The following is a 14435-nucleotide window of genomic DNA, read 5'->3' on the forward strand; positions in this document are numbered from 1 at the left end:
TGCCTTCTTGGTGCTTCATGCCCACATGGCTATCTGGAAGGAAAGAAGGTACCTAACAGCTCAGGATGCTCCTATTAAGTATGGGTCTCAAATCTTAGAGCTACTGGAGGCTGCTCATTTGCCCCAGGAAGTGGCAGTAGAGCATTGTGAAGGACACCACAGGGGCTTCTATTAAACTACATGGGGAAACAGGTTAGCTGACAAAAACGCTGAAGAGGCAGCCATGTCAAATGATACCTTCATGGGAGACTTGTTCCTCTCTCTCCCCAGTGAACTGCCCTTTCTCCAATACACTAAGGAAGAAATAGATTGGTCCACCCAACATGGGTATAAAGAAGAAACCAGTGGATGGTACAGATTGGAAGAATTTTTCCATCTACCTCCCAATGGAAAGCCTCCCAGGGAAAAGCTTTCCATTGGGAGGTAGATGGAGAAATTGGAGGAGAGATGAAGAAATTGGGAGGTAGATGGAGAAAAGTGTGGGGAATCTTGGTTGATGGCAGAATTGGTTGTGGGTGTATGTTTGGTAAGTTTGTTGGTTAGGGTCTACAGTGAGAGTCACACTGCAAACCATACTGGGAAGAGCCCCTATATCTATTCCATTTTTCTTCTCAGCCATAATGCAAATAGGGGCTATTCCCATTAAAGTGATATTAGAAAAGATGGGTCCAAAAATGGAACCTCCCAATGGAAAGTCATTAAGAGTTTTTACAACTTCTCCCACCTTGCAAAGGACAGTCTAGGACAAATTTGTAAATAAGTGTTCAGTGGGAAGGGACTAAACAAAACCATTCAACAGGTTTGTCAAACCTATACCCTATGTACCATAAATAATTCCCAGAGAGGGAAGCCCCCTCCATTAATAAGTCCAATCCAGAGGAGAAGTACATACCCTGGGGAGGACTGGTAAATGGACTTCACTCATCTCCCTGCAGGCTTCAGGTAAAAGTACCTCTTGGTATGTGTAGATACCTTCACGAAATGGGTAGAAGCCTGCTCCACAAAGACTGAGAAGGCACAGGAGGTAGCTAAATTCCTCCTAAAGGAACGCATTTCCTGGTTTGAGCTACCCAGGTCATTGCAAAGTGACAATGGTCCATCCTTTATTTCCTAAGTAACTCAACAGGTTAGTAGGGCCCTTAGTAAGCATAAATGTACCTTCACTTTGCCTGGTGATCACAACCTTCAGGAAAAGTGGAAAGAACTAAAGAAACCCTCGAACACATACTCAATAAACTCTGTCAGAAAACAGCACAGACATGGGTGGACCTCTTACTCTTAGCCCCCCTTTGGATCCATATTGCCCCTCAGACTCTCTTGCAATTAATTCCCTTTGAGGCCTTATATGGTAGGCCATTCCTATATTCAGACTTAATGCTAGATGAAAAAACTGCCAAAATCACCTACTGTGTCTCTTCTTTAGCAGGTTTCCAACAGGCTCTCCAGGAATTTTGGTTACAAAGAAAGCCAAAATCAGAAGGGGAAAAATACCAGCCTCTGTATCCTCCAGGCTCACTAGTTCTTATTAAAGCTTGGAGAGATGGAACTCTGAATTCCCAACTAACTCCAGTCTGAAGGGGCCTCTTCACCCTTAGAGCCATTAAAGTATCAGAGATTGTCAGTTGGATACATCACACCTGAGTGAAGCCATGGAAAGGCTCCAAAACACCAGATCTGGAAGCAATGCCCTCAGCTCCAGAACACACTTGAGAGGCACTGGAAAATCTGTGATTCCTCTTTAAGTGAAAAGATAAGTAATGCCCCTCAACATCCTTTCTCTTCAGAATAAGATGATCTTAATATTAGAAATCTTACTCGCAATTGCTCTGATTATTATCACTATTTTAACCCTAACTTGTACACCACTAGGCCTTCCAGTGGCAGCTTTCTTTGTGACCAGTTTCTCTCTTCACAGTCACCTTAGGTTGCTATGGGCCTGCTCCAGTTGGTTCTCAATCTCACCCCTTTACTAGCAGGACACTACCATCCTGATTTCCCATTATTGGAAAAAGCTCAGTAACTGCTCCAAAGCACAGGATCCCCTTACTCCACCAATTGCTGGTTATGTACCAGCTCTTCTGCTAAAACAGCAGGGAGAGCTTATTCAGCCTCACCAAGAGATTGGACAAGTATAAAGGCAGAACTGCATATTTTCTATCAATGGGAGGCTAATGGGAGATGTTTGGGCCTGCAAATAGCCTTCTTGCAAAAGTAAAGCAAGATTTCCCTGATATCTGCAAAGAACCTCCCAATTTTGGATCCATCTTTTCTAATACCACTTTAATGGGACTAGCCCCTATTTGCATTACGGCCAATAAGAAAAATGGAATGGATGTTGGGGCTCTTTCCAGTACAGTTAGCAATGTTACTCTCACTGTAGATCCTAATCAACGAACTTGCCAAACGTACACCCACAACTAATTCTACCATCACACAAGATTTCCCAAACCTTCAAATATTACCTTTCCTCTGGGAACTTTGCTGGATAAATCCACCCAGTTTTGCCAGGGACACCCAAGCTCCTGCAGTATTCAAAATTTCTGGTTCCGGCCTGCTGATACAACCAATGCCTGCAAATTGCCCATCTCATTTCTACAGAAGAATGGGTTCTATTGGACCAGACTCAAAATTCTCTTTTTTAGGAAAATAAAACCAAGGGAACTAAACAGAACCAAAGCCCATGCACATAAGTCTTAGCAGGCATGACTATAGCCACCAGCTACCTGGGTGTGTTGGCAGCCTTGGCATTTCTTGGAGCTGTCCTCACCCCCTTGTTTCATTTTTACATCTCTACTTATCTTAAAACCCAAGGAGCCTTCTATATTTGTGGCCAGCCAGTTCACCAGTGCCTCCCCACTAACTGGACTGGAACTTGTACCATAGGCTATGTATCCCTAGACATCTTCATAGTCCCTGGCAATCTCTCTCTTCCAGCACCAATCTACAGGCATTCCATCTTTTCCAGGATGAGGAGGGCTATCCAATTAATTCTCCTTCTCACAGGACTTGGTATTATAGCCAGTATGGGAACCAGAATTGCTAGAATCACAAAAGCCTCCTTGACCCATAGCCAGCCCTCAAGGGAAATAGCCAAGAACATTGATGCCACGACTAAAACCTTAACAACTGTGCAAGAACAAATTGACTCTTTGGCAGCTATAGTCCTCCAAAATTATCAGGAGTTAGATAAGTTAACAGCAGCACAGAGAGAAATTTGTTTAGCCTTAGGTGAAAAATTTTGCTTATGGGTCAGTCAATCAGGAAAAGTACAATATCAGACAACTCCTAAATTGAGCCTCCAGTTTACTGGAACAAGCCTCTCAGGGTTGGTTAGATTGGGAAGGAAGCTGAAAATGCTTCTCCTGAGTTATTCCCCTTTTAGGCCCACTTGTTAGTCTCCTACTTTTGCTCCGTTTTGGGCCATGTCTTCTAAATCTAGCAACCCGATTTGTCTCCTCACACCTTCAGGCCATCAAGCTTCAGATGATCCTCAGTGAGAGATACCATCGTCTCAATATTCAAGAGTCACACTTCTACAGAGGACCACTAGACTGCCCATCAGTGAGACATGAAAGAAGCGAAATCCTGCCCCTGTCTCCCTTGGACCTTGCTGGATACCACTTTCACCAACCCACAAAGCCACCCTGCCCTGACAGCAAGACGCCAAGACTCACAGAACAATCATCACCGTCCTTCTGTCAGCAGGAAGCAGTTACAGAAGACTGACCTTTGTCCATTTTCCCAAAGAATTGGGTCGGGAATGTTAGAGTAGGTAGTTTGGCAGACATGAACAGGGCAAAAGAGGCACCCACCCCGCTGCTGCTTCCATGAATCTCAGGCGACCATCAGATGATCAGGTGATGGCCAGGTGATTGTTAAGCTGTCTCACTAAAATAGTAATTGGTTGCAGCTGATGCCAGGGACAGGCAGGCTCCCAACAGATAGAAAACACCTGAAACAAGATCAGCAGCTTCCCGATAAGGTCTCAGGAGTTGGGTGAGTGGGCCCGAGCATGCATACTAAGAGGCAAAATGGTGGAGTTTAACTGGTATATGACCTTCCTCTAGGAATGCTCAACTGGTAAGGGAAAAATGCCTCAAGCGAGCACACACAAAACTTCAATAAACACATTGCATATGCAGCCCCTCCCAAGTGCTGGCAGGCCACTGCACATGTGGAAATCCCACCTTAAGGAAAAATCAAGGAAGGAGAGATGCAAACCTCAGAACCAGGCCAATGTATAAAAAACCCCAAGTGAAGGGTTGGATGAGGCACTTGGATCTCTTAAGTTGCCTGCTTGGCCCTCTTCCAAGTATACTTTCTTTCCTTTCACTCCTGCTCTCTCATTCCTGTTCAAAAACTTGCCTTGGTCTCTCACTCTACCTTATACCCCTTAGGTAAATTATTTCCTTTGAGGAGGCAAGAATCAAGTTGCTGCAGACCCATATGGATCCACCACTGCTAACAATCCTAGAGCTATCTACTATGTTAGTTTTTGCTCTGATGTTTACTATTTCCCTTCTTGAACTTTCTTTGGTCTTACTTTGCTGTTTTCTTCTATCAACAAAAGGATGATATTACCTCTTTAATATCAGTCTTTCCTCTTTTCTAATGTACTCATTTAAGAGTATAAATTTTACTTAAATTTAATTTTAGCTGTTTCCTATAAGATTTTATCTGTTGGAAAATTTTTATTATTCAGTTAAAATCACTTTCTTATTTCCATTTTACTTCTTTTTCTTTTTTGACTCACAGATTATTTAGAAATGTTACATAATTTTTCAACATGCAAATTTTCTAGGTTTTTAAAAAATTGAGTCTAAGCTTGATTGCATTGTAGTCAGACAATATATACTATTATCAAGACTCGCTTGACAGCCAGGTATATAGTCAATTTTTGTAGATGCTCCTTGTGAGCTTGAAATAATGTGTATCTGCAATTACTTGGCACAAGGTTCTATATAACCCTATTAGGTTAAGTTTGCAAATTGTGTGTTTTAGGTACTCTCTATTCTCACTAATCTTTTTTAAAAATTTTTGCTAGTTCTACCAATAAACAATGAATGCAAGTTAAAATCAATCATGATGACAGTACGACTGTTTGTATTTTTCTTGTAGTAGTTCAGCAAATTTTTGCTTTGTATATTTTAAGGTTGTATTAGAAGGAACATGTACACTTAAAATCACTCTATCTTCTGGGTGGTCCCTTCTATCCATGGTAATACTTTTACTTTTAAAGTCTATTTTGATTGAACAATATAGTTCTTCCCACCCTTGGCTCCTTTTAAAGTCTTTGTGTTTGATGCTCTGCAGTTTCACCAAGATATGGCTAGGTATGAATTTCTAAGTCTCAGCATGATTAAAATATTTTCTCTACCCAACTCTTTTCTTTTTTTCCTTTCCTTCTGGGGATCCAATTTGTCCTATGCTAGATCTTCTCACTTTTAGCCTCCATGTCTTTTTTAAAGTTTCCTCTCTCAGTTTTTCTGTGTTATACTGAATATAATCTCCCATGAACTATTTTTCATTTCATTAATTATCTCTTCAGATCTGCTACATTTCCTGTTAAATTCACCCATTAAAGGTTTTTGTTTCTGTCTCTCATTTTCTTTTTTTTTTTTTTTTTTTTTTGCTCCCTAATGTCCTTGACACAACCCCACACTGTTTCCTAAAAACTGACCTCAAAAACTTAAGAATGAATTCAGGTCCCTTTCCCCCTTTCCAATAATTAGCCACATGTATCACATAACCCATAACTTTATCTGAGCCTGAGCATGTTTTGGCCTGTCTTTATTTGCAACCTACATGACCTCACTAGTCATCTACCTTAAGAGGGTGTATTTAGAGGCTTTGTGTGGGGCCAGGTGCAGTGGCTGATGCCTGTAATCCCAGCACTTTGGGAGGCTGAGGCAAGTAGATTGCTTGAGCCCAGGGGTTTGAGACTAGCCTGGGCAATGTAGGGAAACCCTATCTATTAAAAAAAAAAAAATTAGCTGGGTGTGGTGGTGCATGCCTGCAGTCCCAGCTACTCAGGTAGGGGGATTGCTTAAGCCCAGGAGGTCAAAGCTGCAGTGAGCCATGATCATGCCATTGCACTCCAGCCTGGGTGACAGAGAGAAATCCTGTCTCAAAAAAAAAAAAAAAAAAAAAAAAAAAAAGGCTTTGAGTGACTATCCCGAGGCATTTGAATCCCGAAGATTAGAAGTCATCCTCATAGCCTTTCCAATGGAGTAACACTTTTTGTGTGCTTTGAAATGAAAAAGTGGAAAATGTTTCCCTCAGATTGTGAGACCCTTTATAAATGTATATGTGAACAATTTTTTAAGCTGCTATACCTCAATAATAAAATGTTTCCTGGCTACTCATTAAGTTTTAAATTTCTATTACTAGATTTTCATTTCTGAAAGTTCAATTTTATATTTTTCAAATCTGTTGCAATTTTTTTATACAATTTACTGTACCCTGGGTTTAAAATTGTCTTTTATTTCTTGAAACTCTGTAAGTATAGTTATTGAGCCTCTATTTGATCATTTCTGTATTTGGGGTCTCTGCAAGTCTGTTTCTGCCATCACTTGTTTCTGCTGGCTTTTGTTTCTCCTGCTCTGTTTCTTTGGTTATTTATTTATTTATTTATTTATTTACTATGATTTGTTGCTCATTGCTTAGATAATTATTTGTTAGGTTTCTTAAGATCTACGATAAAATCCAGAGAGGATATGTGTTTGTTTCTGCCAGGTGAGTAAATATACTACAAATATGGTATGACTTTATACTAAATTTACAGCTTGAGTTTTTTTTTTTTTTTTCCGTTCAATCAGTGGGAATTTGGCTCAAAATCTGAGTGATGATAAGCAGATGGATATCAACAACAATCTTGAATTTATTTCATCAATATTAAATTAATCAGCAATATTAAATGTATTTATTTTACTTTTCTCAGTCCCAAGACAATTTTCTTTTTAGGTTTCTGGGAGTCGAAATATTGAACAGATTTATATTTATTTCAACCTTAGATGAATATTTAGCCCTTTGGGGTCAGAGGGTTTTGGTTTTATAGGTGTTGGTCCCTTATTAGACTCCTGATTTTAGGATGAACTGTGATTTGGCTTCTGTTCCCCTTGCCCTCTGAGACATTAAAACCCAAAGCACAAGATCAATCAGTTAAGATGCCCTCAGGACAAGACCGAATTCAATCCTGCTTACCTTTCTGGATTTCTGCTTTCCTTTAAATTATGATTTGCTGATTACATATTATCTTGTGTGATATTTGATGCTTTCAAAAATATTTTCTCTATTATCTTTTGTTGTTTATATTAGGCTGTTTTGTTCTGAATTATTTAGCCTGTTGCATTGCTAGAAATCAAAGTTGTCCCTTTAAGATATAAATAAGTTTATGTCATTTATTTAAAAGAATTCTACTAGACTTTGAATTTACTGATTAATTTGGAGAGAATTTATATCCTTATAAGTTCACCTTATCCAGGAGCCTAGAATATGTATCTACATATTCAAAATATTTTCTAGATCTTTTATTAGAGTTTGAACATTTTCTCCACAGAGGTCTTGTGTACTCTTGGTTAACTTTTTTTTTTTTTTTTTTTTTTTGAGACAGAGACTCGCTCTGTCACCCCGGCTGGAGTGCAATGGCGCGATCTTGGCTCACTGCAAGCTCTGCCCCCTGGGTTCCCGCCATTCTCCTGCCTCAGCCTCCCAAGTAGCTGGGAATACAGTCGCCTGCCACTACGCCCAGCTAATTTTTTGTATATTTAGTAGAGACGGGGTTTCACCGTGTTAGCCAGGATGGTCTCGATCTCCTGACCTCGTGATCCACCCGCCTCGGCCTCCCAAAGTGTTGGGATTACAGGCGTGAGCCACCGTGCCCGGCCAGTTAACATATTTATTTCTTAGATGCTGTATAGATTTTCTTGCTATTGTGAGTGCTATCTTCTCTTTGATTCAAATTCATAATTGTCATTGCTATTAAATATTATTATTTAGCTTGTATCAGGCAACACTGTTGAGTATCCTAATGGTATATCTCTTGGTTCTATTGTTTTATTTTCAAGTAGATGATTATGTAATCTACAAACAATAATAGTTCTATTTCTACCCTTACAATTCTTACAGTTCTAATTTATTTTTCTTTTGTTTTTTGAGTGAGGGTCTCTCTCTGTTGCCCAGACTGGAGTACAGTGGTGTGATCACAGCTCACTGCAGCCTTGACCTTCTGGGATCAAGTGATCCTCCCACCTCAGCCTCCCAAGTAGCTGGGACTACAAGAATGTGCCACCATGCTGGTTAATTTTTTGTATTTTTAGTAGAGATGGGATTTTGCCATGTTGCCCAGACTGGTGTGGAACTCCTAGACTTATGCAATCTGCCCTCTTTAGCCTCCCAAAGTGCTGGGATTACAAGTGTCAGCCACTGTGCCCAGCCTATTTCTTTTTCTTATCTTATAGCATTGGTCAGGACTTCCAATCCTATGTTAAACAACAGTCATGGTAAAATAGAGAATCTTTGTCTTATTTCCAAACGCAAAGGAAATACCCCAGCATTTTGTGAAGCATTAGTTCCTGCATTTGATCACTTTCCCCAAAAACTAGATAGAGTGGTTTCTGCTACCTGAAACTAAAACCTGTTTGATGCCAAAGGAATATAGAATGAGAATTTTTCTGTGATTATAGAATCAGCATCGAAGGGCTCAAAGATAAAAACAACAAAGCACCAAGTACCCCACATTCTGAAAATTGCTGAAAATACTTGAAGTCAAATATCACAACCAAAGCTTGCTTGTGGCTCCTGGAAGAGTTCATCTACCCCTAACCCTCACCCTTGTATTCCCAATTCATGTCTCTGATAATTAAGCAGAAAGACTAGGGAAGAGAAGAGAATGAATTATCAAAATGCAGCATTTATTGTGAGGAGCGATTCTTCTCCTTCCCAAGCCAAGTGAGTGAAGAGGCTCAAGATAATCACATAAAGATTGGGGGTGCTTATGCAAAGGGAAAATTGGTTGAGATAACTGTCTAGGCTGCAGGCCTGTTGGTAAACCTGTGCCTCCCTATGAAGGGGAGAAAAAACTTATTGAAGGGAGATGACAAGGCAAAGAGAGGATGATAATGGGACAATCAAGAACCCTATCCTTTGGAAAGAATGGGTAAATTGCCTACTCCAGGAGGAATCCAAGCTTCAACCACCTTGCCAGGGCCTCTCCCAAAGAGAGGACACACTGAGTAAGGGGATCCCAGTAGCTGAAGGTTGAGAGTGACCTACTTGGAGCAAGAGCAGGGGTGAAGTGTAAAAGAGATTATGCTGGATCTTCCACTGGCATTTCCAGGAGAAAGTCAACTTAATAGTCCATTGGTCTTAGCCACAGAACAAGCAATAAAAGATACTAATCACATGTCCATTAGCAAAAGACTAAGTTCTTTCCACTCTATCCTGTTCCAATTCTGAAAAAGCTAAAACCATGAAGTGTAACAGAACTTATTTTTTCCACAGCCTCATGTAATTTTATTTTTGAGTCCCCACACATTGTTTGGAAGCACAAATCAATATATAAGGCAATTCCAAAGCCCCCTCCCAATCCTGGGAGTTTTGTCTAAAATCCAGCAGGGAGAGCTAAAGCAACATGGGAGACAGCTGGTCTTTGATGTCACCGTCTAAACTTCGGTCTTCATTTGAATCAGATGACTACTTATTTTCTTTTTCCTGACAGCAAGACCTTTTTAAGTCTATCAGTTCTTTCTCTGCTAACCCCCATACCCCTCTGGGCACGTGGGAATTTGCTTCTGTGCCAAGTTCAAGTGTAGGTGTAATGCCATCCCCAGTAAATCACACTAGCATTTCTTCTCTGTTTTTTCATCAGGCTGAGCACAGAGAGTCCCTAGGGCTTTGTGACTTTCCCAGGCTCTCCCAGGGAAAGGACACATTAGTCCCTCAGCAATCAGATCACCCAAATTTCCTGAGGAAAGTTTTATCCCTCAGCCTTTCTAACTTGGCCTGAGGAGAAGGCAGAGCAGGATCAATTCTCAGGAACTTAGCAGCATCTAAATTATCTTTGTCTTTTCCTATCTCTCTTTATTCTCCCCTAGTCTGGTAAACATTATAATATAGTAAGTATGAGGGCTAGGGACTAAAACAAAGACTATTATATTCTTCAAAACTGACTCTACTTATTTTCTTAAATTATGTCTTTAATGTCTTTTTTATTCTGTGTTCTCTTGATAGCTAGGCTTTTGAAATTTAAAATCTAATAACTGACTATAGCATTCTGCTGAATGTTTATTCCTCTTTGAAGCAATGAAAACTACAAAGTCTTATAGTCAAAATCACAATGGGTTACACGGGAAAAAAGAATTTTACCCTGCAAAACTTTTCAGCAAACCTACATAAAACTGAGCAATGTTCTTTTGCATATAAAATGGTCTCCCCAAAAGAGAAAAAGCATCAACCAACCACTCCCGAATAAAAGTCACAAAAAGGGAAGGGAGGTGCTTGGGTGCTCTGACTTTAATTAATGGTTTGTTTGCTAAAGGTTGTACTGGTTTGGGACCAAAAAAGGACACTTCTATTCATTCTCATCAAATTAATTTTAAGGTTGGTCTTCAAGATAGGACATTAGGCCAGAACCATTCTACTCATTTCAGATTCCTTAGGGCCAAATTTACTGGAGGTTGCTTAATAAGTGTTTATTGAATAAACCAGAAGGGCAAGATAAAGGCAGTCAAAGATAACTGTCATAAGGCTTCATCTAAGATTCAGAGCCCAGTAGGTTAGCAAAACAGTTGTCCCTCAATAACCATGGAGGATTGATTCCTGGACTCTGATGGATACCAACATCCACGGATGCTCAAGTCCCTGATATAAAATGGCATAGTATTTGCATATAACCTATGTTCATTCCCCTATGTAGGTACTCTCTAGATCACTTATAATACCTAATATCATGTAAATATTATGTAAATATGTGTTATACTGTGTTGTTTAGGGATTAATGACCAAAAAAAGTCTGTACATGTTCAGTACGGATGCAACCATCCATTTTTTTCCAAATATTTTCAATCTCTGGTTGGTTGAATCCATAGATGTAGAACTCACAGTTACAGAGGGCCAACTGTATTTCAGATACAAGCATCAATACAAATAAGGGCCTGTTAGAGATAAGCACTCCCTGCCCTAAGGTAGCCTCTGAGGCCCAACTGTCAGATTTCTCAGAACCCAATTTCCTATGTGTCGGTACCCTGGGAGAATGCAAGTTCTAAGGGCTTTGGGCAATCACATGATGCTAATTCTTTATCTGCAGACTGGAACACTTAATTAACTGTCTGTGCCCAGCACAACTGCGGGGAGAGAACAGGGGTTGTAAATACTTGAACATTAGCTTTTCTCTTGGTCTGGACTGTAGGAGACCCAGAACGTCAAAAGTGTAGGAGGAAACTTGGACCCAGTTACCAAGGACCTCTAGGTGAGTCGGAGACCTCACTGGACATAGTCCACATGTTTTATTGTAGAAAGAACATTGGGGCTGCTAACAAAGATCCGTAAAGTTTGGCTTCTTGTTGGACTGTCATTAACCTGACTTGCAATTTGATGGCTATCAAGGAATCTCTGTCTGCTCCTTTACTTCTATCCATAAGAAAAGCCACACTCACTGGTTGGTGTTTGCTATTTACTTACAGTGCCACTTATCATACAATTATCAGTTTACTTTTACAAAATATGTAGACTTTTTTTTTTTTTTACTATCTAGAGTCTAGAGCTCACAGTACAGAGTTTTGTGAAATACGGTGCCTATGAGAATTTTCCCATGGTACACAGAAGCCACAGAGGTGCCCTGAAGCACAGAGCCATTGTTGGCATACACGGTGCTCACCCTGGGCTTCTCAGACAAAACATTCTGGATGCGAAGTACCTGTCAAGAAAAGATCGTTTATTAGTATATTATGTGAGTAAACACCTGTTTCATGATGTCCTTCCCAAACATTCTAGGATAAATCTATTTTTCAGAAATCAGAAGCTAAAATCTGTATATCTTCAATAAATTGTTCTTCTTCTGATGAAAGTACTAATGTCATAAAGATATCTATGCACCAAAGTGAACTGGCTTTCTGACATTAGCCAAATTCCTCAGGGATGACTTACACAATTTTTTTAGTGCAGGCATCCCTTACAGAAGGAGTTAAGATGCTCTTATTTAGTTCTCAAGTGGATGGTGGTCCTCCCTCTGTGGGAAGAATCTTGCCTTTGAGATTACAGTATGGGGAGAGAAACAAGACAAAATAATGAAGAAACACCCAGTTATCCAGCCAACCCAACCTGGTAACTGATGGGATGGCAGTCATCACAGCTGGAGCCCCTTCACATCTGCAAAGTTGCTAGAAAGCATAAATAATGGATACTACTTTGGAATTTCATCTGACACATCACTGCCTAGTACTGTTATTGATCCCAGGATTAATACACTTAACTTTGTTAATCAGTATATATTTAAGCACTCAGGCTTCCAAATAGGCTGGATGAAGTTCACTCAAACAAAATAAAATAAAATTTTTATTTTGGAATTAAAGGAAAACAATTAGAAATTTATGAGTTACAAGTCTATATTGATATCTCTTATTAGAACAGAGTTTGTTCTTTTTTTTATCTTAAGGGAGATCCTTCATCTCAGGTTTGTTAGACAAAAATACTTAAGCTTCGATTTCATGTACAAAACATGAGATTCAACCAAAATTAAAGGGTGTCAGTAATTGTGACAAAAAGTCTTATCTAAAATTTTAAAAATAATTCAACTTGAAAATAGAGATACGAAAAAGATCCTAAACAATTCTCCAATAATCCTATGTATCATATTTCATTTCCTTAAGACAGACATTGTGGTTGGGCTTTTAAAGGAAAGTTTTGTCTATCACTCTTAGGGGTACATATCTGAGGCAAGGATTGCTTCCTAGTTCAGGGTAACAATTCTGGTTCTAGGCTTAGGTTGGACTTTTGTTTCTTTTTACATTTCTTGTGTTCTTTTTAAGAAGCTGCGACTAATACATTAATAAAAAAAGAAATAATCATATTTTTAACTGAAAAACAGCAATACTGGAAGTAGAAATAACTGTATGTCCTAATTTACCCACTAGGCCAATTACTGGGTTTGAATTTGAATTTCAGTTTCCCAAATCACCAAATGTGGATTCACACATTTTAATTTTTTTCAAATTGTACTTTCTCAATGAGGCCTACTCTGATCTCTGACTTTAGTAGTAGGACCTTCTCATCCTGCTGCATATAGTAATCCTGATCCCCTTTACTCTGCTGAGCTTTTTTTCCCATAGAATTTGCCATCTTCAAAGTTACTATGTAATTTACTTATTTCTTATGCTTATTGTTCATTGTTTGTCCCCCTTTCTTAAGATCAGGGATCTCTGTATATTTTTTCTGATATATCCTAAACATAAGTACAATGTCTGACACATTACAGGTACTCAATAAATTTTTGTGAATAAATCTCTGAGTATGCGTGCCTAGAATTTATAGCTATATATAAATTCACTAAAGATTTTTAAATTGTTAACCTTAATGCCATAGAAAATGCAGTTGTCTTATAATGTTGTTTTTAATGTAGAAAATTCAATGGATTATGCTATTGTTTTAGAAGAGACATTTTAAAATAACACAAATGATATCTTGAAAATAAGACAATTTTCAACACCATCGTATATGTTAGAACTTACAGGCAAAAACTCATTTTATTTTGAGGCGACAGTTATTTAAATCCTTTAATCTGAGCTTCATGTTGGACAGTGTGAAAGAAGATGGTACCATATACAACTCTCTCTTTGTCTAACTGCAAGACCTGCTCAGAGACTATCTCCTGATTGGAAATATGATATGGCAATCTGGGTCAATATGAATAATCGAGCTTATGTTTTTCCATTATTCCCAACAGCAAGAGTTATTGAAAAGTTAATGGTGGCCTAAAAGAGTTAACGAACCTTATCTCCCTACCTGTCAAAAACTTTACTTTTCTCATACGTAAAATTTCTTTAGTTCTATAACACCAAATGTGACTGGCTTAAATTCTTCCAAGTCACCCCAACAAATTTGTTCTTGCAGCTTTGCCTGTGAGCTCAGAGAGGTATAGGAACTTACTTCTGATCCTGGAGGGTCCTCAGGGTTATAGTTCAGTAGCTTCATAGGATTAGGATGGCATCCTGCCAAAATGTCTCCTGTGGCAGGATCGACAGTCAGGTTATCCACTAAGGTGCCCAACTGTATCACCTTACAACAAAGAGGGAGTAGTGAAGACATTGTCTCAATGATTCCTCGCTTTCTTCCCTATTCATCCCCACAACCCCTACAGCTTCTTCTGGCACCTAAAGTTGGTGTTTTTAGGGGGCTTTGCTTCTGTATTTTAGAAACGCATGCATAATCTCACTGGCATT

General features: G+C 39.2%; 1 protein-coding gene across 1 annotated transcript in view; it reads right to left on the reverse strand.

Annotated features, from left to right (window-relative positions):
- Positions 1-11489: 11489 nt before the first annotated feature.
- Positions 11490-14435, reverse strand: part of PON3 (paraoxonase 3) — a 39334-nt gene continuing 36388 nt past the window's right edge. The window contains exons 8-9 of the mRNA XM_519212.8: positions 14143-14271; positions 11490-11914 (exon numbers count right to left, since the gene is read on the reverse strand). Of these exons, the coding sequence (XP_519212.2) occupies positions 11756-11914; positions 14143-14271 (288 nt within the window). The 3' untranslated portion in view covers positions 11490-11755. The remainder of the gene's footprint in view (positions 11915-14142; positions 14272-14435) is intronic.

This window comes from Pan troglodytes, chromosome 6 (genome assembly GCF_028858775.2).
Source record: "Pan troglodytes isolate AG18354 chromosome 6, NHGRI_mPanTro3-v2.0_pri, whole genome shotgun sequence".
Lineage (NCBI taxonomy): Eukaryota > Metazoa > Chordata > Mammalia > Primates > Hominidae > Pan > Pan troglodytes.